This window comes from Vicugna pacos, chromosome 3 (assembly GCF_048564905.1).
Source record: "Vicugna pacos chromosome 3, VicPac4, whole genome shotgun sequence".
NCBI classification, from domain to species: Eukaryota; Metazoa; Chordata; class Mammalia; order Artiodactyla; family Camelidae; genus Vicugna; species Vicugna pacos.
This window is the reverse complement of record NC_132989.1, coordinates 45453371-45476272: the sequence shown is the minus strand read 5'-3', so window position 1 is coordinate 45476272 and position 22902 is coordinate 45453371. Positions and strand designations below refer to the sequence as shown.

The window sequence follows — 22902 nt, the reverse complement described above, 5'->3', positions numbered from 1 at the left end:
CTCTTCTTAGAAGATCCTACAGTATGTCTTATACTCGCTTGATCTACATTAAGAGTGTTGGGTTTCTTCATAACTCATCTCTCCAGCTCTGAAATAGACCCAAAGTTTAACTGGCGACCTGAAGGTATAATTAGAGTAGCATGACATAGAAATTAGTAAATACTTTATCCAAAAAATAAGCATACATCTGGGACTTTTTCAAGCTGTCCTCTGCTTTATATAGCAAAGGGCAAAATGAATCACTCCATAACAAGGGGTCCTAAGAGATACCAAAGTCAATTAAAATTGATTTAACTTCTGGGGAGCTCTCTAGATTATACTCCACAAATACTAATATGGTAATGTCAGTTTCAGCCATGAATCATCTCATTGGATCTCCTGTCTGTTTTCCTAGAGCTGGATCATGGGCAATCATCTGCTGTCTCTTGAAACAACCAAGTGTAAATTTCACTGCTTCTAATTTCCAGTGTGTGAGAAGAGACTGGTGAAGAAGTAGGCTGAAATGGCTCTGTTGGGGAATGGCAGTACAGATCAGAAGTGGACTGGCCTGCAGTGGGGCTGACCTTTTCTCATTTAATGTCCTCTTTCTCCTCTCACTGGAGAATCATTCGCTTGTTATATTTCATCTACGTTTATCTCATTCCAACCTTTTCATCTTTCTGTTGAGTTATGTGTGCCCCTGAATAAATGTTATCCACTGTCTTGTAGAAAAAAAAAAGATGAATTTTGACATCATTTGTCATGGAGAGCTGGTAAAGATAGGAAGTAGGAAACAGGAAAATATATGTAACTTTGGAAGGAGTTTGTATACTATATTTAAGAAAAGTGGGGCAATTAACTTTTATTAATGTATATATTCTTTTAAATTTAGGAATAGAAGGACAGTCTGTGGAAGTTTCCAATATCGTGGACATCCGAAAAGAACATAACCGTGAAATTGCAATGAGACTTTTTTCTAGCATAAACAGCCAAAATAGATTTTATACTGACCTAAATGGATATCAGGTAATTTTCTTTTAAGATGTTTGAGTAATAGTTACAGTATGTAATTTTTCTTTATGGATCCTTTGAAAAAAATATGCAAATTATTTCTAAAATTGAATTTTAACAGACACTTTTAGATTCTGTGTTCAACCAGATTTCCAAAGTTCGAACAAATATTTGAGATACAGTATTTTGTAGAACATCTATTTGTAAGGATTTATTTTTTTCAAAGGCGGATTTGGTGATGAATTATGCATGTTAAATATCTTGATGCCAAAATGTATATGAGTTTATCTAGTAAAAAGGAATGATTAATTAGGGATTGATGGAATATATCTTTCTTCCCAAGGAATTAGTCTTTGCATATTTAGTTTATTCCATATATGTATTTAAATGTATGATCTAATAATGGGGTCTTTTAAATTTCAGGAAAACTTCCCTGTCCTGATGTATGTGTGTATGTTTATAAACACACACATATGTGTACAAATAGATATACATATGAATACATAGATATACAAATGAAAACATTTATCTGTTTAGAAATGTGAGGAGATATGTATTTAATCAAAATTTTCATGAAATAGTAGTGAGAAAATTGATTCATAAAAATTTTTCAGATTGTTATTTCTTTAGTTTACTGGAGCTCTTTTGATTGTTACCTAAACCTCTGTATTCAGAGTGTATGTATATAACAACATGTCTTTGAAATAATACTATTAAAAACATGAGCATGTTTTTGAGACACTAGCATTTTAGAAATTTCTGGCTATGAATAGAAATAACTTCACAAATGCTGTTACTTTGATTTTCAACTGGGATGAGTGGAAGGGATTGTGATAATTTTCTCCTCTACAATTTCCTGCAAAAGTTAAATTTATATCTTTCCAAAGCATAAAAATTGCAGCATACATTTTGAATTAACATGTTAATTCTACTACAGCTGTTTGGTTTTCAAATGAAGCCCTGGCTTTATGGTGATTCATTTTCCTTGTGTACCAAAGAAAGGCTTTTCTTAAAATCTTACAGAAGCGATTATTTGTATGTGTGGGTGTATACATGAATGAAAAAAAAACTTAGTAAAAATGAATAAAAATGTAAATTGTCTTTTCAAGGATCGAGCATTTGAATAAATAGGAAAGTATTATTTATAAGTCTATAACCTAAATATTTCTTCTTTTTAAAAATAGGCCATTTTTTAAGCTTTGGCAAGAATTTAGTTACTTGGGCCAAAATAGAAATCTAGACTCACAGGTGGGGAGTAAGGGTAACAGCCGCACAGTTGTGACGGTTTTAAATGTCCTTTTTTAAAGTATATGACTTAGGTGGAGTAGGAAGATCAGGACTGGAAAGGAGAAATGGAAATTTCTTTCTTTAAGGCCAGCTTTTCCTTCTTAATTCTCCTGCTGCTTCTATTTTTTTTTATTAACATTTTACAGGGTTTTTTCCCCCCCATCAGTTTTATTAATTTCCTAAGGCTGTGATAAAAATTACCACAATCCAGGTGGCTTAAAACAACAGAAATATATCCTCTCACACTAGGAGTCCAAAATCGAGCTGTGGGCAGGGCCCCCCTTCCTCCACTGGCTCCAGGGAAGTGTAACCTTGTCTTTCTTCTAGCTTCTGAGTTTGCAGGAATCCTCGGTGCTCCTTGCCTTGGAGACACATCACTCCAGTCTCTGCCTCTGCTGTCACATGGTCCTCTCCTTGTGCCTCTGAATGTGTCTCTCTCTGTGTCCAAATTTCCCATTTCTTATAAGGACACCAGTCGTTAGTTTAGAGCCTACCTAATCCAGCATAACTTGATATCTGCAGAGACCATGGTTCAAAATAAAATCACGTTCACAGGTTCTGGATGAACATGAATTCGGAGGGGTACGCTATTCAGAACCAGTAAGTTGAAGGACATCATGCAGAGTTGTTGTGAAGATTAAAGATCTTATTTGTGAAATACCCAACACTGTGCCTGGCTTTAATGGGAGCTCAGTACAAGTTAACTATTATGTTTAGTTTGCACTCCTCCTTTTCCGAGTTTCATGTCAAACTTCCATGAGTTTAAAAACTCATTGAGTTTTAAAAGAAGAGATGGCATTTTTATGTGATGTGAGTAAGATTTCTGATAACTGAGTCTCTGTTTGTTGTCTCCTCCTGAGGTTTGAGTGAGTCTCCTTGACCCAGACTAGCCTAGTGCAGTCTCTCAAAAAATAAAGTTAGAGTTGTGTCTCATACACTCAGATACTAGTCCAAGAAAAATTGGAATTTGGAACTACCTGCACCAAAACTAAGCAAGACTAAGCACTGAATAGTTTTTAAAATATAAATATGCATTCGGTTATTATAATGTAATATGTTAGAGGATTTAACGAGGAGACCTGTGGTATTTATTAAAACTGATTCAAGAATTATAAGAGATATTTCTTGAAAGGGGATAGAGAGCTATTATTCTCAACATTCATTACAAAAGCAGTATGTTAGGTTTAGATGAGAAATGAATACTTAATACCTTTATAATTTGTTTTATGCAAATATTGGAGGGCTAAAAGACTTCTGTTAAGCATTTTTATTCTGAATTTAAATGGGAATGCCTATTTCAAAAATCTGGACAAGTTCTACCTTTCTCACTTAAACATTGTTTTCTAAGATGCTCATGATTTTTCTTCATATTGTTTTGAAGACTTAATTTTTAAGTTAGCTATTCCATTGAACAAGAAAAGTGCTGTACCTCCTTTCCTCTGGAAGAAAAACCATCTTTAGTCAATACTAATCTTTTAAGGTACATATGTAACTGTCACTCGATTTTTTTTCTTAAGGAGAATCATTTTGTCTTACAGATTCAACCTAGAATGACAATGAGCAAATTGCCTCTTCAAGCCAACGTCTATCCCATGGCTACAATGGCGTATATCCAGGATGCCAAGCATCGCTTGACCCTGCTCTCTGCTCAGTCTTTAGGTGTTTCAAGTTTGAAAAGTGGTGTGTATGGTTTCAGTTCTTTTTTGCTCTTTTAAATGTCAGTCCCAAGTGTATAGTCTCTCTATTTGCTCATATGTATTATCATCTCCAATCACGAGCTTTCTTCTTTTGAGAACCAGACTATTAGTTAATTTTCAGCTTTGTGAGACGAACACAAAATAATAAATTTCTTCAATCTTCAGATGAAAAAAAGGAGACCTAAAACTCCTAAAATGAAACTGATTATTTTTAAGGTTTATATTTAAGGATAATTTACTTCTCCTGATAGGCCATTGTCCTCGGAAGTCTCTATCATTGTTGTGATTGAATGGATATGAATATTCACATATTAGATAATTTATAGTTTAGATAACTCACCCAAGTTTGCAAAAGGGGAAAGTTACAGGTCAAATTTAGGTCCTTTTCTGCATCATGTCTTTCAAGGACACAACCACCTGGAAGAAGAAAGGGAGTAGCGATGAAACAAATTCAGGGTAAAGAGGTGACAGGTCAAGGATTCCAAAAGAGAGAGTGAAATGGAGAGAAAGAAAAAGTAGATAGTAGACACTGAATAATTTCTGTAAAACTTTCTATTGGGAGACTTTTGTCCTTTATGATACATATTTTTAATTATCATTTACATGTCAATTGCTCTCTCTCCTTACATACTTAGAGTTGCTGGGATGCATGTGTTAAGGAGTCAGGCAGTTAATAAAAGAGCAGATGCCTGGCATATTCTTTTTATATTAGGCACAGGCAGACAAACCCACTTTTTATATTGGACATATGCTTATATTCTGTACTGCCACACACAGGAAGCCTTAGTACTTCTCATTTTTCTTGGTGGCCTTCATTAAACAAAATCATGAGATCACACCATAAAGACATGAATGCAGTTATAAAAGTAATAATGACCTCACATTGGGGATCCAGTAGGGAGTCCTGGGATTTGAGCAAATTGAAGAGCAGTGGAGGTGGGGGGCACTGTTTAGTGCCAGGTCTTTGTTGGGGCCCAGTGTTGCCAAATTTTTTTCACTTTTTGAAGAAAATCCCAGAAATCTGAAATTTTATGTGAAGTTGCCCATTCTATAAATGTGACTTTTTTAAAAAAAATCAGAAGATAAAACCTCTGTGTCAGATGTGACTTGTGAGCTATCCATTTTTAAACCCTGCCTTAAATTCTCAAAATGGGACTCTAAATAGGAGACTAGACCTTAGGACTGAAGTCGTCACGAACCAAACAGTATAATCTCATTTCCCTGATAAAGACCCTAGTGTTTGCTTAGCTGTCAACATAAACACAATTTGCATACAGACCAACAAATTACTCAGGGCCACATAGTATATGGACTGACATTTGGAGGCAGAGAGAAGAGTTAGAAATGGCCAAGAGACTGATATATTAATTTGGGTATGAAATGATCAAACTCTATATAGGCATGTGGACAGTTAGCCCCTGAGAAGCACGTTCTAGACAGTTGTCCTGTAAAATATGGAGAGAATAACAAAGAAAATCCTAACCATCACTGGTAATTTTATCTACTGGGTATCTAAACTGAGGAGAAAGAAATTCAACAGAGTTGGTTTGACTGTAAGCATAATAATTATTAAAATATTTTATATATTATCCTTTTATGCCAAATGATTGCTCAGTACAGCAGCAAACATGAATGAATGGATGGATAAATCTATAAACCTAAGGACATATAAATTTGGTGGGGTTTGTTGGAGGCGGGGTTGTATACTCTTAAACATGTAAATGTGTCTCAGGGAAATTTTTTTTCAGTTAGTTTTTTTTTGTTTTGTATTTTGGTTTTTGGTATTTTTTTAGTTTGTAATTTCATGACCTAGCCATTAGCTTACAAATTAAACTAGAAGAGTTGTAGAATTACTGCACAGCAAATAAAGGAACCATATGTGACAACTTTTTGAGCAAGAGGAGAAAGGACAGTGGGGACGTCTGTAACACAGTATCAGGGAGGGAAGGGGGTGCATGGTGGGCATCTCCAGATCCTAGGGCTTTAGGGAATCACCACACATCTAGTAACCTAAATTTTATTTCAAATCCTGTCTTATTACTCCATGTGTGATATGCGTTCTTTAATGAACCTCATAAATATTCTTAAATTCCAAATGCTACCACTAAAAATTTTGGAGGGCTTAATTTACTCTTCTATTTTATTATATTTTTTTAAGTTTCAATTTAATTTTGATCTCTTCTGTTCCATTGTTAAATTTCTTATTAGATTTTACTGGACTCTGATGAAGAAAAGAAAAACAGTCCTGTTTTGTGAATTTATGCTAGCTGCTTTGAGCTTTATCTGGAGGAAGCCCATGGTTCTGTGGGCTGTACAGATCTGTCTCCCTGACTGGAGGAGAAGCTTAAATAGAGACCCTGCCTTGTGTTTGTGAGATTCTTAATGAATATTTGTATAAAATAACCCTGGCCTCTTTGCTTGGTAGGTCAGATTGAAGTTATCATGGATCGAAGACTCATGCAAGATGATAATCGTGGCCTTGAGCAAGGTGTCCATGATAATAAGATTACAGCTAATTTATTTCGAATACTACTGGAAAAAAGAAGTGTCGTGAATATGGTAGGGAAAAAAAACTCACATGTTCTGATGTTGATTGTTCTTTGCCATCCAAAATTATGACTTTATACTTTTTTAGTTTCCAATATTGAGATAATAAAGACTTTATAGTAATAAAGACTTAGCCTGTATTCATAAGAAAGAGGACTTCAGTTACATATATTGTGTGAGATTTGCATTTAGGCCATTTTATTTTTTATTTTTGCTTAGCATGTAAGTATAAAATAATGTTAAGGAATCAATTTGGGTGAAATTTCTTGAAATTATTTTGAAAGAAATAAGAATTGAGCTTGAAGAATAGAGTTTAGTCACCCACTTCGGAAATTAAGTTTGATTAGTAAAATTTATTTGAAACATTAGTATATTTATTCTAGTCTTAGACTCATCAATTAGAAGTGGATTTGCTTGTCTGTCTTCTTGTTCGGTTTTCATTCCTCAAAGCAAAAATGCAGCATTCTGTGCTAAACAGTCTGGCAAAAGCTTGGTTGGACGTGACTCAGCCTGACAGTATACTTCATCAGGAGGCCAAAAAGTTGTCCTCAGAGTGCTCCGTAGCCTGCCGATTCCCCTCAGACGGCCCCTGACGTGGCCCTTTTCCTCTTACTCTGCTCTCCCTCTTTCTGTGCTGACCATTTCCACTCTTTCCTACTCTTTTCAGCCAGGGACCTCACTGTCCACTTGGTAGAGAGAAGGCCCGTTCAGTAGAGCTCTGTTCTAGACGCCAAGCATCTGCTCCCTCCGTTTTCTTCCCACGTGTTAAACTCCGGGGACGTTTACCTTCCTTTCATCATAGGCCAGTCCTTTCGCTTGTCCTTGGAACTGACCCCATCCCAGTCACCCTCCTGAGGACCCTTCTGTTAGTTGTGCTCCTCTTTCCCTCTCCCTGCCCCTTGTAGCCAACATTTCCTTCAGAAATCCTTTCTGTTGGTTTTTAAATGCTGTTCATTTTCTCGCATTAAAAATAAAAACAAAAAGCAGCCCTCACCCAGACTCTCATTTCCGTTGCCCCGCACCGCCGCCCCATCTCCTCTGCCCTCCTGAGCGGACTTCAGGAGGCGAGTTCGTATCTTTGCTTCCCTCCACATTCAGTTCCTTTCAGTCTGGCTTTAGCCTCTGTGGGCTCTTGCCTAAGTCAGTAGATTCAGTGGATGTTTTCAGTCATCATCTTACTTCACATTTCAGCAGCGTTGGACAGTGACCATTGTCATTTCTTGAAACACTGCCTAGCCAGGGCTTCCATTAGGCCATACTTTCTCTCTCTCCCTGATGGCTCTTTATTCAGCCATTGAATATTAGAGCTCTCGAGGCCCAGCCCCAGGCCTCTTCCTTTTCTCAGTTTGTATGTTCTTCCTCTGCATTAGACGAGTTGAAACCCACAGATGTAAATCACTGGCTTAGGTTTCTCCTCTGACCTCCAGACCCATCTATCTAGCTGCTTCCTGGCATTTCTTTTCTACATTTCTAAAAGCATCTCAGGCTTGACGTATCCAAAAATCACTCCCATAATCTCCCTTCCTCCCAACCTGGCCCTTTTCCAGTGTTCCCCTTCTGATAACGAGCCCCGCCTTCCATCCAGCGCCAGACACCTAGGGGCTGTCTCTGGTGGACACGTCTCCCTCACTCACTTTCTTCTCACAACAGAGTCATCACCAATGCTTGGTTATCTCATTGCCTGAACGTGTCAAACCTGTAAACTTGATTACTTCAGCACCCTAATCTGAACTAGCATCAAGTGTTTCCCAGACACACCCACTCTGCTGTCTTCTTCTGCCATAGCTGTGCTTAACGCAGGAAGCAGCATGGGTTTTGTTTTTTCAAAACCAAGTCTGACCTTACCACTCCCTGCTTCACCCCTCTATGTTGTCTCATTTCTCTCGGTGTAAAAGCCACCTCCTTACCATGGCCCTCGTGGTACAGGGCCCTGCCTGTCCCCCATCCTCACCTAGCACAGCTCTCCTGGTTTCTGCTCCGAGCCAGGTGGTTTTCTTTTGGTCGTAAGTACTTCCCACATGCCCCACACGCCTCACCCCCGCCCCTACAGCACCTTTACCCGAGTCTTTTCATCCTCTCTGCCCAGGGATTCTTAGTAATAGCTCAGACCGGAGCCCACTTTATGAAGCTGGAGTGACCAAGTCAAATCCCCTTCTACACCCCCTTAGAACAGTGCGTCTCTCCTTCGTGTGTGTGAGATTGTGTGATCACTGTCTTTCTCCTCGTTTGGACCATTAACTCCCTGTGAATAGGGCTGTAGCTCTTTCTGTTTCTAAGGTTGTTCCTAGCAGAGGAAGCACCCAGTGTTATGTTTTATGAGTGAATACACGAAGGCATACATTTTATGAGTGAATACACAAAGGCGTACATGAGCTGTGATAGCACGTTGCGCCGCTGTATTTATCGCAATTACTGCTTACTTCCTTGTCACTGTGTGTGTGTTCTGTTCCCCCTGCTAGATTCTAGGGGCTTGTCTATTTTCATGTACCCCCACAGGGCCTCCTTGCCTGTGGTAGGCAGGCATTCTATAAATAAAATACCAGTTGATTGAATGAAATGGCAACAGCTAATTAAAGCGAAGAATTCTTCCAGTATTTAAAATCTTTTAGGAAAAAGGATTTTAATATGCATTTTAGATGTCAAGATTTACAGCAGTTCTTGGGACTCGTGGTTTAAATCAATTACTGACAAGATAGCTTGGTTTTAAGACTAAAACTGCATAGGAAAATCATTGTCTGAGTTCTGGCAGCTACTATCTTCTGCTCCTCCTGAAATGTTTCTGGCTTTTATGATTTTTCTCTCTATATAGACACTAATTTACAAAACTTCTGTTAACTATGATAATAAGAATTTTCATGTCAGATCTATAAAGCTTTCACTTAGAAGTTAAATAATTTGTTTATTCTCACTCAAAATTCTTTGGATAGTGATTGATTTAAATTTGATCCACAGTTTTTATAATCCTGTGTTGGTTAAATTTTTCTTTTGCTCAACTATAGATTCTTGGGCTTCAATCAATAGTTTCTTTTAAATAAAAAATGAACAAGGCTAGAGAAAATAGGTTTTAATTTCTAGTGAAATTGACTTAAAAGACTTTTGATTAAGAAATGTTACATATCATGTACCTAAAGTTTTCTAGAAAGTGTTTCTATATTCATCTCAGACTAATGACTAAAATGTCAATGGTAGAAATTGAGGTGGGGAGACACTCCCTGGACAGGAAGGCATTTTAGTGGGAAGCCTTGATTCTGCTGAGGCCTTATGGGAATAATCCTGGATAATTAAATGGAAGTGAGTCCTGTTCTCACGTGTTCTGCAGAGATGCAGTGAGAACAAGACTGGAATGCTAAATAATAGCTGGGAGATGTACAGATGCCCAGGGGAGGACTGTGGTTGCGTGAGATTGACTGTCATCCATGGTAATGATGCTTCAGGGTCAGCAGAAGCAGGAAATAGGAATTGTCTCATCAGCATTGACTCTTAAAGATTTGTTTCTTTGACCCTTTCTTCCTACTGCTTCCTGCTGGTGACTAGTATAGTGAAGGGGGCATTGCACGGGGACTTACAGCACTGGAAGTGTTCGAGCGTTACAGTTACGTCTTTTCACCTCTGGATACCAGTTCTCTACATATAAAGAGAGGAAGTTGGAAGAGATCAGGTGAAAAACTCAAATGCTGACAGGACTCAGGAAAGTGATGGCATGAGGAAGGTTGGTCAGGATTAAGGGCAAATGCTTAAGTTAGGTGCCCAGAGGGTCTGTGGTGAACATGAGGACGGATGCATGTCCCGCTTCGGAGCCACAGCTCAGCACCAGATGATTGTTTCCACACGGAAACATGGGGGCCCAGTGTGACTTCAATTTCCAGTGTTGTGGATAAAAAAACAGTTATCAGTTTGAGGGAGTTTGTGTTATTATTGTTGTTTTTGATGATTTTAATGTGAACACTCTTGAATTTTTTTTTTTTTGAGAGTAGCTGAAAAATAAAACAACTTTTTAACACCATGCAGAGCTACCAAAACATGTCTAATCGGCAGATTTGGCCCACATACTACCAGACTTCAGCTCTGCACTGAATGATATTTATCTCTTCATCCTACAAGTCAATATATTTTCATTCATTGTCTCTCCTCCTCCTGCTTTGTGTTTTTAGCCCATCCTTCTCCCTGCAATAGTTTTCTCTCTTTTATTTATAATAATTTCTTATTAATTTAATGATACATTAATTAATAATCAACATTTATCAAGTTCCCACCATGTGTCAGGTCATTCTGAATAAACAAAGGTGACTAAAAAAATGATCTCTTATTATCTTCATAATTTAGCAAGTTTTGATGTAGCTGAAATGGAAACCTTTGATGTTGAGGGATCGGATAACTCAGGCAGGCTTAATGAAGGGCACCAGGGAACCTGGCAGGAACTTTTGACATATGAACTAAGGGCTGAAATCCAGTGGAGAAGATCTCAACTTGATGTGGTTTGGATCAGAATGCACTAATTCTTTTTAATTTCAAGCAAGCTGCAGGAAGAAAGCCAGATTTGTACAGTCTGAAACCTTCCAACCTACAAGAAGCCAAATAATGTTTATAGTGGTATATTAATTACTATAAGGCTGGGGAATTCATTTATAGCTTAAACAAACATGTAAAATTTCCTATAGCAAACATGTTTTATAAACTTTGGGTATATCAGAAGGATTATAGTTAAAAGATAACCTTTTTAGGAGATTCATCGAATTAGTGATAGTTCCACAGTTAAGTATCTTGTTGAGCCCTTGTTGCTAGAAATAAGGAAGAGTGTGAATGACGGTGCTTTCCTGGAGACTTCTCCCCACCTGCCTGGCCGGCTTGCAGCAGCGTTACCTGCTCATGGTTCTCTTCTGGCTCCAAGCCACAGCTCTTCTATAAACTTCTCTTCCTTATCTTGCTCAGCACAATAAATAGCACAGTTCTGGAGTGCTCAGAGTGCTTACATTCATGACATTGTTTCCTTTGGCAAGAATCTTCATTAACATGTTTCGAGCCTGCATCTTGTTTTTCAATCCAAAAATAGTTAAAGGGTGAGGCTTATACTTCTGTTTCCAAGGGGGGCTCTGTTTCTTCTAGAAGGTTGGTTGGAAGGATGTCTGGGGTGGCAGTTCCTAGCACAGGTCAACAGAGCAGGGTGAGACTGACTCTGGGACAGTCACTGGGGGGCTTTTAACTTCACCTTCCCAGGGTCCCACCCCTGGAGATCCTGCGTCAGTAGATTTGGCTTAGGACCCAGGGATGTATGTTTTATAAAAGCTCCCCCACCCATTCTGATGGTCAGTTTGGGTGAAGCACTGAAGGCCAGAAGAACTGGTTTGGGTTTGGAGGAATGGTAGACATGCATGTTACTGCTTCTAAAGTATAATCTGTCAAGAAATATCCCTTCCCTCACTGAGGTGTCCAGGGATTCCTCCAAGAGCGTAGCAAAGCCAGAGAGCTTTTTCTGAATGTTTCTTGACCTAGAATGGGTTTACTGCCTCCCGAATCTGATAAGGCAGGTGTTTCCCTTTCTGTAAGAATCTTTTATCTTTTATCTTTTATTACTCAAAAGTGATTTTTGTCAGCAATCCTGACCTAGATTATGAAGTCCTTTGATCTTTGAGTATATTTAAAGGGTCTTGTTGAAAATGTTCCCTCTTTTTTCATGTTATTCTACAAGCTGCATTAAATTTCAATACTGTTGGAGAATTATTTTGTATACTTTAGCTTTCCTTAAAAAAAGAATGTGAAATGGATACATTTTTTTACAACTTTTTTCATACCTAATTTTTTTGTCAGTATTTGAATATTGTAGTGTGCCTCTGTTGCCTTTAAAATTTTTTTTTCCTCTCTCCTTGGTCTGAATTGGAATGATATCTACAGTCTGCTGCTGGCAAGATGCTCGTCACTCTTTGCTAACACCCTCTGTTCAATGCTAATCTGACATTCTGAATTTTAAGCTCTGTATCTTCTATAAATCTTGTCTTTTCACACAGATAAGTAGCCAAGCCTTTTATTTTTGAGCCCTCTGGTTTAAAAAAGGATGCAGTATCAGAAGGTATCAGTGAAATAGTCATTTCAAAAAATAAGATACAAAACTAAATTTGCTCCAAATGTTGCTGGTGATCAGAAAACCTCTATATAAATTATGTTGTCTTCATGGTGCTTTTCTGTGTCTGCTTTTACACCTTAGACATTACCAGTTAAGGTTCTACTTAGTCACTGATTTAATTAATGTAACTAATTGTGTATGTCGTCTACCTTGTGTATGTCCTCAGTCCTGGTAGACTTACCTAATGTTTGAACATGCTGAAACATTTGTCCATAAGCATAAAAGACTAAAGTATTTTAAAATTATACTGGATAATTGTGTACCATGTAAATATGTGATAACTATTCTATAATGCATGTAGTAGTTCCCATTTGGGGAATAAAGTGAAGCAACTGACAATGATTTTTACCAAATTTAAAGAAAACAGATGATCTAGATAAGCCACCTGTATTATTTTAAAACCTTATTTATTTTGAGATTTTTTTTTTAAATCCTATCATTGGGTAACATTTGCTAGAACAGAGCTTTGGATCAATTCATAACTTTATGGACTAGTTAAGTATATAAATGAAACCATGAGAATATGATAAGTAAAACCTGAGGGAAAAGAGATAACATTTGATGATGTACAAGATATATAAACATCCCAACCCCATACTTTAAGAGTCTTATGGGTGGTTGAGAAAGAGTTTCTGCAAAAAGTTGCACCTTATCCTGAAATGTTTGTGGAAAATGTTGTCAGGATTTTTAGGATTAAAGCAATGGAAAAAAGGAATTTCCAAACATGTGAGGTAAGTGGACACTGTTTTCTTGTATTGCTTAGAACTAAATTTGGTATCTGCTGTGCATTTTCTAAGACTTATTCATAAAACATAATAAAATCAAAGTATTTGTATATTTATCTATTTTTCTTCTTTAAACCCTGCTGGTAATTCAGTTAATATTACGAGAACTATAAGTGTATAACTCTTAAGCATGTCTGTTTTTTCCCGATAGGAAGAAGAAAAGAAGTCGGTCAGTTACCCTTCTCTCCTTAGCCACATAACTTCTTTTTTCCTGAACCATCCTGTCTTTTCAATGACAGAAAAGGTCCCCACGCCCACTCTTCAGCTGCTGGGTGAATTCTCTCCACTATTGTCATCTTTGCCTTGTGACATTCATCTGGTTAATCTGAGGACAATACAGTCAAAGGTATATCCCAAAATATATCAATAAAAATTTACTTTTTGTAATGTACTTGGTATAAGGAGGTGGGAAGAAGAAAAATACTGTGAGTTTTACTCCACTTCAAGAAATGAGGAGTTCTTCGCCTTTAGGCAATATCGTGACACCTCTCATTTTACTGTTGCTCTGTAGTTTAGAGCACGTCCTTAGACTAATTTATTCTCGGAAAAGTCCTCTGTGGTGAGCAGGTCGGGGAATATCAGCATCTTTATACGGCTAAGGGGGCTGAAGCTGGCCTGAGTTCACGTAATTAGTGTGTGGGAGAACCAGGCCTGAAGCTGAGCTCTCCTGACACTTTCCATGTGTTTCTCCTTGTTAGCTGGGGTTTCTCAGGAGCTGGAGACACAGAAAGCATAGTGTGTAATTATTTCTCTACCAGAGGCTTTGTATATTTGTATATTTTCTTTTAAAAGTACAAAAAATTCTTTCAAAAAAAAAACCTTTGCTGTGAGAAACCAACTATTTCAGAGAAATGTAAAGATAGAGGAAGAACAAGGGAAGGTTTTATTAGATATGGAATTTTAATTCAGTTAGACTGCTTGAATTTACCTATAGGCCTCCTTTTAAAGTCGGAGATTGCATTTGAAAAGATTAAAGATTAGACTTCTGACGTCATTTTTATGTTTTGTAGAGCTGTTTTGATACTGTGAATTGACATGCACGTAGTTAGAAGTAGTAAGTGGTTACGGATTCCATGGGAAACACCTTATAATAAATGGCCTGAGTGTAAAAAGAAGAGAATGTTCATGTTTGAAGACAGCATAAGAGGGAAAAAATGTTTAGCTTGAGAACAAAGAACTGAAAAGAACCAAATAAAGGAAAGATAAATGCCTATAAATTTGGATGTTCAGGGCTTTAACACTGTATGTCCAGGATAGAGAACTTATGCTTGACTCTGTAAGAAAATACACATGACGGGTAATCATGAATACAGGGGAAAGAGGCCTGTGTGCGAATCTCTGTGTTAAAGGGCTTGTTTGATCATGTGAGTGAACTTGCGGGATTTATTTCATGCCTGCTACGTGCCAGTCACCGCTAAAGGCACTAGGAGTACAGCCATGGACTAAACAGACAAGAGCCCCTGCCTTTTTGTGCTTAGTGGGAAGAGAATAATAATTAAAGAAGAAAAAATAAGAGAAACATATGTTAGGCAGTGATGTGTTATTATGAAAGGAAAGAAGGAGGGAAGGGCAATTCTAGATGGTGATTTGAATAGGGTCATTGGAGAGGGCCTTGCAGCAAAGATGATAATGGAGTAAAACTCTGAAGGGGGTCAGGGAGTAAGTGGCTCATGCAGGTTCCTGTGGGGAGGGTGGTCAGGAAGAGTTAGGAGCCAGGAGAAGGCATGCAGGCAGGAGATGTGGTCAGGATGGAGACTCCAAGCACCCGGGCTTTTCTCTGACTCCTTACTGTGTCCCCCTGCCTAGAACAGAGCCTGTGCCTACAAGGGGCTCAGTAATTATTTGTTGAACAACTGAATCTTGTGAGCATTCTCGCTAGGATTCTGCAATGGTCTCTTATGGGTCTGTTTTTTGACTCAAGGAAAAAACGTCCCAGAGATGGACAGCCTCCTTGAGGTAACCTGACATTAATTCCTGGGCTAAAGACATGAAAGAGCAGAGTGGAGGGCACCAAAGACTGAGCCTCGGGCTTCCACGTCCGGCATAGATGGTGGAGAATCTGAAGGACCTCTGGGCTTCTGGGGCACAGAGCAGCCACGATTCATTAGCCTCACTTCCAGGCGACTCGTTCCCGTGATTGTTTTCTGGAAGCAGCACCAGATGACTAGAGTCAGTGAGTGTGAGGTTTTACCCCCCACCACGCAAGGTTTGCGCTTGTTTTCCAGATCACCTCTCTTTTTGTAGTCACCTGTTCCTTTCATTCTTCCTGTCATACAAATCTAAGCTCTTCTGGACTAAAACTCCTGTTGCTACCAAATAGGTTCAGACCCTTGGGCATTCATGCCCTCTGCAGTCTGGCCTCCACTCCCCGTGGCTACCTGGCTTCCCATGACCCTTCTCCCCTTTGGACAGGTCGACCACCTTCACTGCCTGTGGGCTGACTGACTGCTGACTCAGCTACCATTTATAAAATGGGCCTGATAGCAGATAGACCTGCTTCAGATCTAGTGTCAGAAAGAGATGAAATAACACTGTGAGAGCCCTTTGAAAACAAGTGCTTGGTACACGTACCTTGTTATGTTGATAATGCTTACAGTACATGCCAGCTCAGGTCCAAACTGGGTTTTAGCAGAGGAAGTAAAAAGCAGTTTAACAGTCTGTCCAGGAAGAAGAAAGACTGAAATCCCTAACCTTAGGCATAGTTTAGTGCCTAACCACACGATCAGAACTAAAGATTTGGGACTATTTGTATTATCATCTCAACTGGTGCCAGTTCTGTGTTAGTCTTTGACTCTTAGCCCATATGTCTAACAGTTGTTTAAAATCTTACCAGTAATCTGAGGGGACTGATTAGTCCATTCAGAGTGGCTTCTTTAAAGAATTGCTCTCTGTCCCCTAACCTCTGATAATAGGAAAGTAATCATTGACGTAAGTTGATGTAGGTATTGTTGCAAAGAAAAGCTTGATACTTAAATGATGGCAGGTATATTTCCATGGTTACTAAAAGAAAGACAAAAATAACTCAGTGGATAAATCCAGAAGGCCAAACTGAACATTTTGGATTATGTTTTTGTGTGTGTGTGTGCTGGCAGCTCTCAATACACAATAGAGTTGTTTGTTTAGAGATTGCAATGCCTTTTTCCCACTGAAATAATAGAGAAAATAGAGGTCGAATTCCAAGCAAGACCAGAGGTCTGCATTGACCTGTATCTAAGTAAGCGTTTACTAACCACCTTCTCAGTTTTTCCATGAGAAAAGTGCCTGAGGACCACCTTGACACGACAAGGCACGTCTCTTCCTGCCTGACTGCCCCCACCAGCAGTGTGATGGGAGCTGACCCTGCTTGCTCATGCCCCGGGCCGCTGTCTGTAGGTTCCTCAGTTCTGAACCTCAGTTGGTCTCCCTCACTCCTTGTGGAGAAAGGGGTGATGGGCTCAAGCAGTAGTGAGAGAAGTGAGGTGGGGGCTGGAGGTGTGCTAACCCACCGAGGTGGTTCTACATTTCCAGACACCATCCCAGGTCACACTGGGGAGATTTTAGAAAAAGAGACTTTTACAAATTTCATTCTCTCTGAGATTCAGATTCTGTATGTCTAGGGTGGAGAATGTAGGAAACAGTAATTTTTTAAAAACTCTCCTCATGATTCTAGAATTGCTGAGTTGTCTCTGTTTACTGACTTGGGAAAGTAAGGCTTAGAGAGATTAAATGATTAAACTGTAACTACCCAGCAGTAAATGGCAGAATCAGGACCCATGTCTGGGTGCTAGACATCATCACCTCAGAGGATAGTATTTGACTTTTTAAGAGTTACTAAATCTGTTTCTCAAAGTTCAGTTTTTCAAGAATTGTTCTCTGTTGGTAGGTGAGTTTGTTTTAGATTGGTATAGCTTACTTTTCTACTTCTTAGATGTTTTTTGGAAAAAATTATATGTCGTGTATTTGTAGTCAGATGAAGAGGAGAACAAATATCTCTTGAAACCCTTCCTCACAGCGTGTCCAGCCCAGGATGCTCTAGCCACTGTCTAGGAATTTAACTGTTGGCCTCCTTATCCTATGGGCCTGGCCTCCAACTCTCTTCTACTTACCACCCTCTTTTCTTACAGTCTCAGCAGCTTGAGATATAAAAAGAAGCTTCTATAAAGGCTTGAAAACTAGGGTACAGGAGCACCAATGAAGCGCTCTAAATGGGAAACCAAGTCATCAGGAAAGGGTAATGATTAAGGGAGAAGGGGACCTTGGTAGAGAGGATGCTGGGAGAATCTCATGGGAGGATGGATCATGGGTCAGGGTTCTGTAAGCTAGAATGAAAGGCTCAGCCTGGACTGCTGACATTCCAGGGCCGAGCAGGAGCTGTTCATCTCAACTTCATGGAGCCGTTCTACCTTGATGTTTTGAACAATGATACGTAGTTCAACCCCTCCCCAAATTATTTCCATTTCCATTGCAGATATATTTGTATTTAATTTATTTATAGATATATATCTTTGTATCTTGATCTGTTCTCAATATCTATATATTGTGATTAACTATTCTCTGTGGAATTTATTTTGACTGGTGCTTAGCTGTTCTTGCAAATAGTTAACCATTCATTTCAACATCAGCACCACTTATTGAACAAGATTTTCTGTCAACTTGCTTACACCACTCCCTCCTTTTCTTACAAGAGGCAGTTGAAGGTTTTTACTTTATTTTGCCTTTCTTATAAGAATTGATTGGTGCTTTATTGATCTCCCTAGCTTCTGGAAAGGTGAAAATTGTGGCGAAAAAAATGTCCTTTGTTGTACATATCTGAGAACAGCCATTCACCTTCCCCTTTCTTTGTGTCATGCTATCTTGTTGATTAAAACAGGATCACTGTTATTGACATTTTAATGAGTGCCCTGGAAAATGAATTTCTACTGGTTATTTCCTGTGTCAGGATTTATAATGCGGTGTGAGATTTTCCAACTTTCCCAGCTGCCCGAATGCACTGACATCTAAGTGTTGTTTGGCATTTTCAAAGAATCTGAGTGAGTTGGAGAAATTTTCCCACCAGGTGTGTAGCCTTAATCTATATATGCCTTACACGTCCTTTAAGAAGGGTGAGGTCACATTCTTCTTGGAGAATCCAGTCAAAGTTATGGCTCCTCTCTTTCTCAGAAAACAGTGTGTGTGCATACCGTGTGTACCACAGTTTCCAGGAGTTACTGATTTGTGAACCTCTCTTTACTCATGAACAAATCCAGTTTCTCTCAATGTGAGATGAGTAGTTCAGGGCTCACATTTTCCAGAGTTCTCATCCTCTCGGGAGAGGAACGTTGCCTGCTCTTTTTCTTAGGAAAGACTGTGATATGAATGTGTAATTTTCAGAATGACTTTAAATCCTGTTTATAAATGGGGTGAGTGGATGGTTGGGCAGGTTGTGGATGGGTAGAAATTATAATTTCTAAACCTTACTTTGTGAGTATGTTTTGATAAATCATAATTTTAGCTCTGTTGCAACCATGGATTAAATACTCCCTTTTTCCAGCCTCAAATCAGAGGTGTGATCTCCTTTAGTATAGAGCCTTTTGTTATATTAAGTCAAAAGCAATCCTCCTCTTTCCCCTCCGAACTGCCTGTCTGTGTAGCTCCAATCCACAGCTAGAGCAAAGACAAGACTCAAAGGACAGACTTGGAGGTTGGACCACCTGGATTCGAGTGCATTCCCTCGACTCACTGGCCGGGTGTCTTAGAGCAAGTAACTTAATTCTCTGAGTCCCAGTTTCCTCACTGGTCACAAGGCAGTGATAACAGTACCCACCTTAGAGATGTTCTGGAGATTAAATGTGTTGATGTTTGTAAAGCTGAGACAGCATCAGGCACGTAGTAAGCACAAATGCATGACAAATAGAGGTTCTCAGCTGTGATCATTCAGTCATAAGCAGTTGTGATTGTTACTAATAATGATGTAAAAATGTTTGTACTTTCTTACAATAAACTGGAGAAGATTGAAGTTTATTGCCAAAGTAAATCTTGATGTCACTTTGATTTGTATTCCTTGTATAGTTTATTACTAATTGCTCAGGTTTTTCAAAACAACATACCTAAAATTGTCTCCATGCTGGGCATGATGCTGAGTGCATGAGCCTAATTTAGCTCTCCCAACGACAATAGGAAAGGAGGCACTATTCGTGGCCCATCTTACTGAAGAGGAAACTACCTGACCTAGGGATGGTGGGTAACTTTCCTGGGTCTCACAGCCAGCACACAGTGGTGCTGCAAAGCACACCCCAGAGAGTCTGGCTCCAGATCCCTACTCAGAGCCCTATACTTGCTTGGGAAGAAAAGAGGAGTGATAGTGCTAAAAATGTTGGGGAATACACTGCCTGTTTTTCTCTTGTCTGCTCAGTAATAATGGGACACCCATAGGATACACCAACCACTGGCGGGGAAGATCATGAAGGACCAGTGTAGAGTCATTAGCGACAATTGCTATGTGAATATGACAGGGAAGGCTTTGTGATACCTTCAAATACAGTAATACAACTTGTATCCCATTTCAACCACTTCAAAGGTTGTTGTAAGATGGAATGAGTTAATCCACGAAAACCATTCTGCACGGCTCTGGCACACAGCAAGTACTCCATAAGTGTTAGCTGCAATTACTGTGGTTGTCACTGTGGTTGCCCCTTAATTCTCAAAGGGGCTCTTGATGAGTCTAACCTAGTTCCTTGAATTTTCCAGAGGTTAAATGGTATACTCAGTCGCTTAACTGGCTCATGGTAGAATCAAGCTTTGCCTCCAATCTAGCTTTCTCTTAGAAAGCCCCTGCATTCCCCCCAGTTGCTAGAGAAGTTTCACAGGTCCCACTTAGTCTAGGTTAATCTCCTGAAATAAGTTCTGCAACTTTGGAACATCCAACAGGGGTTCAACCTCAATTGTGATCTGAACTGTTTTATGAAGGCACTAAATTTGAAGCTCATCTAGCACAGTGCTTGGTGCAGTGTCAAAATTTATAAGTTTTCTTCCCCACACCCTCCCTTTCGTTTCTGAGGTCTGGATGTTACTAATGTGTTAATGACTATAAAAACAGGTCTTTCAAAATTTGTTTACTCTCCTAGAGCAGAGTGTGACTACTTGAAGGTTTATGTTTTCCTGCATACATATTCAAGTTAAATTCACAGTTTCCCTACATTGAAAAACAGCTTTCTTGGAAATAAAATGTCTAGACAGACTTTGAAATTGAAAAACTTCTGCTTTGCCTCAGGTATTTTTGCTGGAATCATGAATATTTGATATTTAAAAACTTACAGAAGGTGATTGCTATTTCAATTAGTGTTTTAGTCCTTACAAAAAATTATGCAATTTTAGTTTTTAAGGAGAGTACAACTTTTTTCTCATCAGTGAAAATTAATTTTTATGATCTTAATCTCTACTTTTGTATTGTCTGTTTAAATATCTTAGTGAATTCAATGACAGAATCCCAAAAGTGTTTCCTCCCCCCCCCCCTTTTTTTTTTTGTTACCTTCAGTCTGTTAAGGGCCTTACACATTCATTATTCCAAGAACAAATGTGTTGCAGGAATTTTAGCAATGCCTGTTTATCAGTGATTTTTTTCAGGATGGTCTAGTGAGTTAAAATGGCCGAATGACTTAGGTTAATAGTGATAAGTGCTTTTGGAGTTTAATTAAGAGGCCATCAAATCCATGAATTTGAACTAGGACTTTGTTATGATTTTGATGTGTAATTGTAGACATCTAATCTGGAGCTTCCCTGATTCCTTAGCTATAAAGTTACGATGTCAGTAAAGGAAATTTATGACTAAGAAGTTAAATGAGAATATTGTTTAATTTGTAACTATTATGAAAATAATCACTATTTGATGGATGATATTGATAGAAATAATAATACACTAAGGGTTCCCTCTGCTCCAGATCCCAGGCAGAGTTCTTGTTCTGCTATTTCATTTCATCTCATCTCTATTTTATGGCAAAGGAAAACTGTTTTGCTGAAATCAGCGGCTAGTAAATTGCAGAACTAGGATACAGATCTCAGGCTATCTGACTCCCAGCCCAAGTTCTGAACCACTCATTTCTGCACCACTCATTTCTGCAGCTTCTGCACTAGCATAGTCTGTCCTGTAAGCTGGGCTACCTTACTCAGTATTTTCAGTGGGTTAACCACACTGCCGTGAAGGAGATAGACATGCGTTAGCTCCATTTAATAGACAAGGAAACTAATGCTTTGGAATAATAAAGGACTATTCCAAGATTTCACAATTGGCACAACTGTATCCTTCTGGGGATCTCATGTGCGTAATAACTAAAGGGTTTTCTCATGTGCTGTTTTCATGCTATTTTGGAGACTGTGAAATTGTTTGAAATTTCATTAGAAATCTTTATCATATGATTTCAACTAGCTATGTGTATCATGTGGTTCTGCGATGAATCAGAATCCCTTAAATGACTTTTTTTCTCTCCCTTCAAGCAAAATCGTAGCAGTGCCACTGCAAAATACCAGTGGAAAATATCATAAAATAGGTTATTTCAGCCAAGAAGCTGAGGTGAGGACAGCTCTAAGTTGTTCAGGCACATTAAAATCAAATCAGTGGCGGGAAGGCTGGCAGCTGTTCAGAAAAGATGTCTCTATAGCACATTAAAAAATCGTATGCCCCAGTAAGAATGATCAGGAACTTGGGCTTATTCATGGCTGTGGCCACAGAAAAGAAAAAGGACTCATAGTGTCAATACCAAGCAGCACACGACTCTCTTTTGAGTAACGGTACATTTCTGAACTTTTCCAAGGATTTTTTAATCATTTGATTTATCATAAACATCTTCCCAGTATAGGAAACAAAATTTATTAATAATGATAAATTTATTAATAATGATAATTATTTATCATGGCATTGTTACTTAAATAGATGCAAGAAATTTTACTGCAAGAAACTCTGTGTGATCCCTGTAGCTGACTTGTCATGTTTCGTGTTTTCCTTTTCGTCTGTGCAAGAAGAATAGCTTCTGTAATGTGAATTTAAATGATACATCAAGCTAATAAATGTGGTTGGCTTAGCAAGTGATAAGCATAACTAATTCAATTTAAATGTCTCTTATGTAAAAATAATGAACCAATACGTTAAAGATTAAAAATGTTCATGCAATTGGCAAAAAATAGTTTTCAATGAAGAAGCATATTTCAGTTTTAAGATGGTTGATACATCATTCAATGACCAGATAAGGACCAAATTCACGTATACTGTATTCAGTTGATGGATTTATTAAAAGTAAATAAAAATGAAATGCTTTATCTGAAGAAACTGATAAAACAATGTATATTACGTGGACAAAAATTTCCCAAGTCCTCAAGAACTATGGAGGAGGAAACCAAGGCTTGAGTATCAAAATATACATAGAATATGATGTCACCAGACTCCTTGGGGGAGGGAATGGAGCAGGGGTGTGGGCGCAGTGAGCACGGAACCTGAATGGAAATGAATTTGCCTGAATTCGCTTTTAAA

General features: G+C 38.6%; 1 protein-coding gene across 1 annotated transcript in view; it reads left to right on the top strand.

Annotated features, from left to right (window-relative positions):
* Positions 1-22902, top strand: part of MAN2A1 (mannosidase alpha class 2A member 1) — a 155230-nt gene that overhangs the window by 127732 nt on the left and 4596 nt on the right. Inside the window, exons 17-20 of the mRNA XM_031673187.2 lie at positions 872-1005; positions 3816-3957; positions 6400-6533; positions 13576-13770. Of these exons, the coding sequence (XP_031529047.2) occupies positions 872-1005; positions 3816-3957; positions 6400-6533; positions 13576-13770 (605 nt within the window). The remainder of the gene's footprint in view (positions 1-871; positions 1006-3815; positions 3958-6399; positions 6534-13575; positions 13771-22902) is intronic.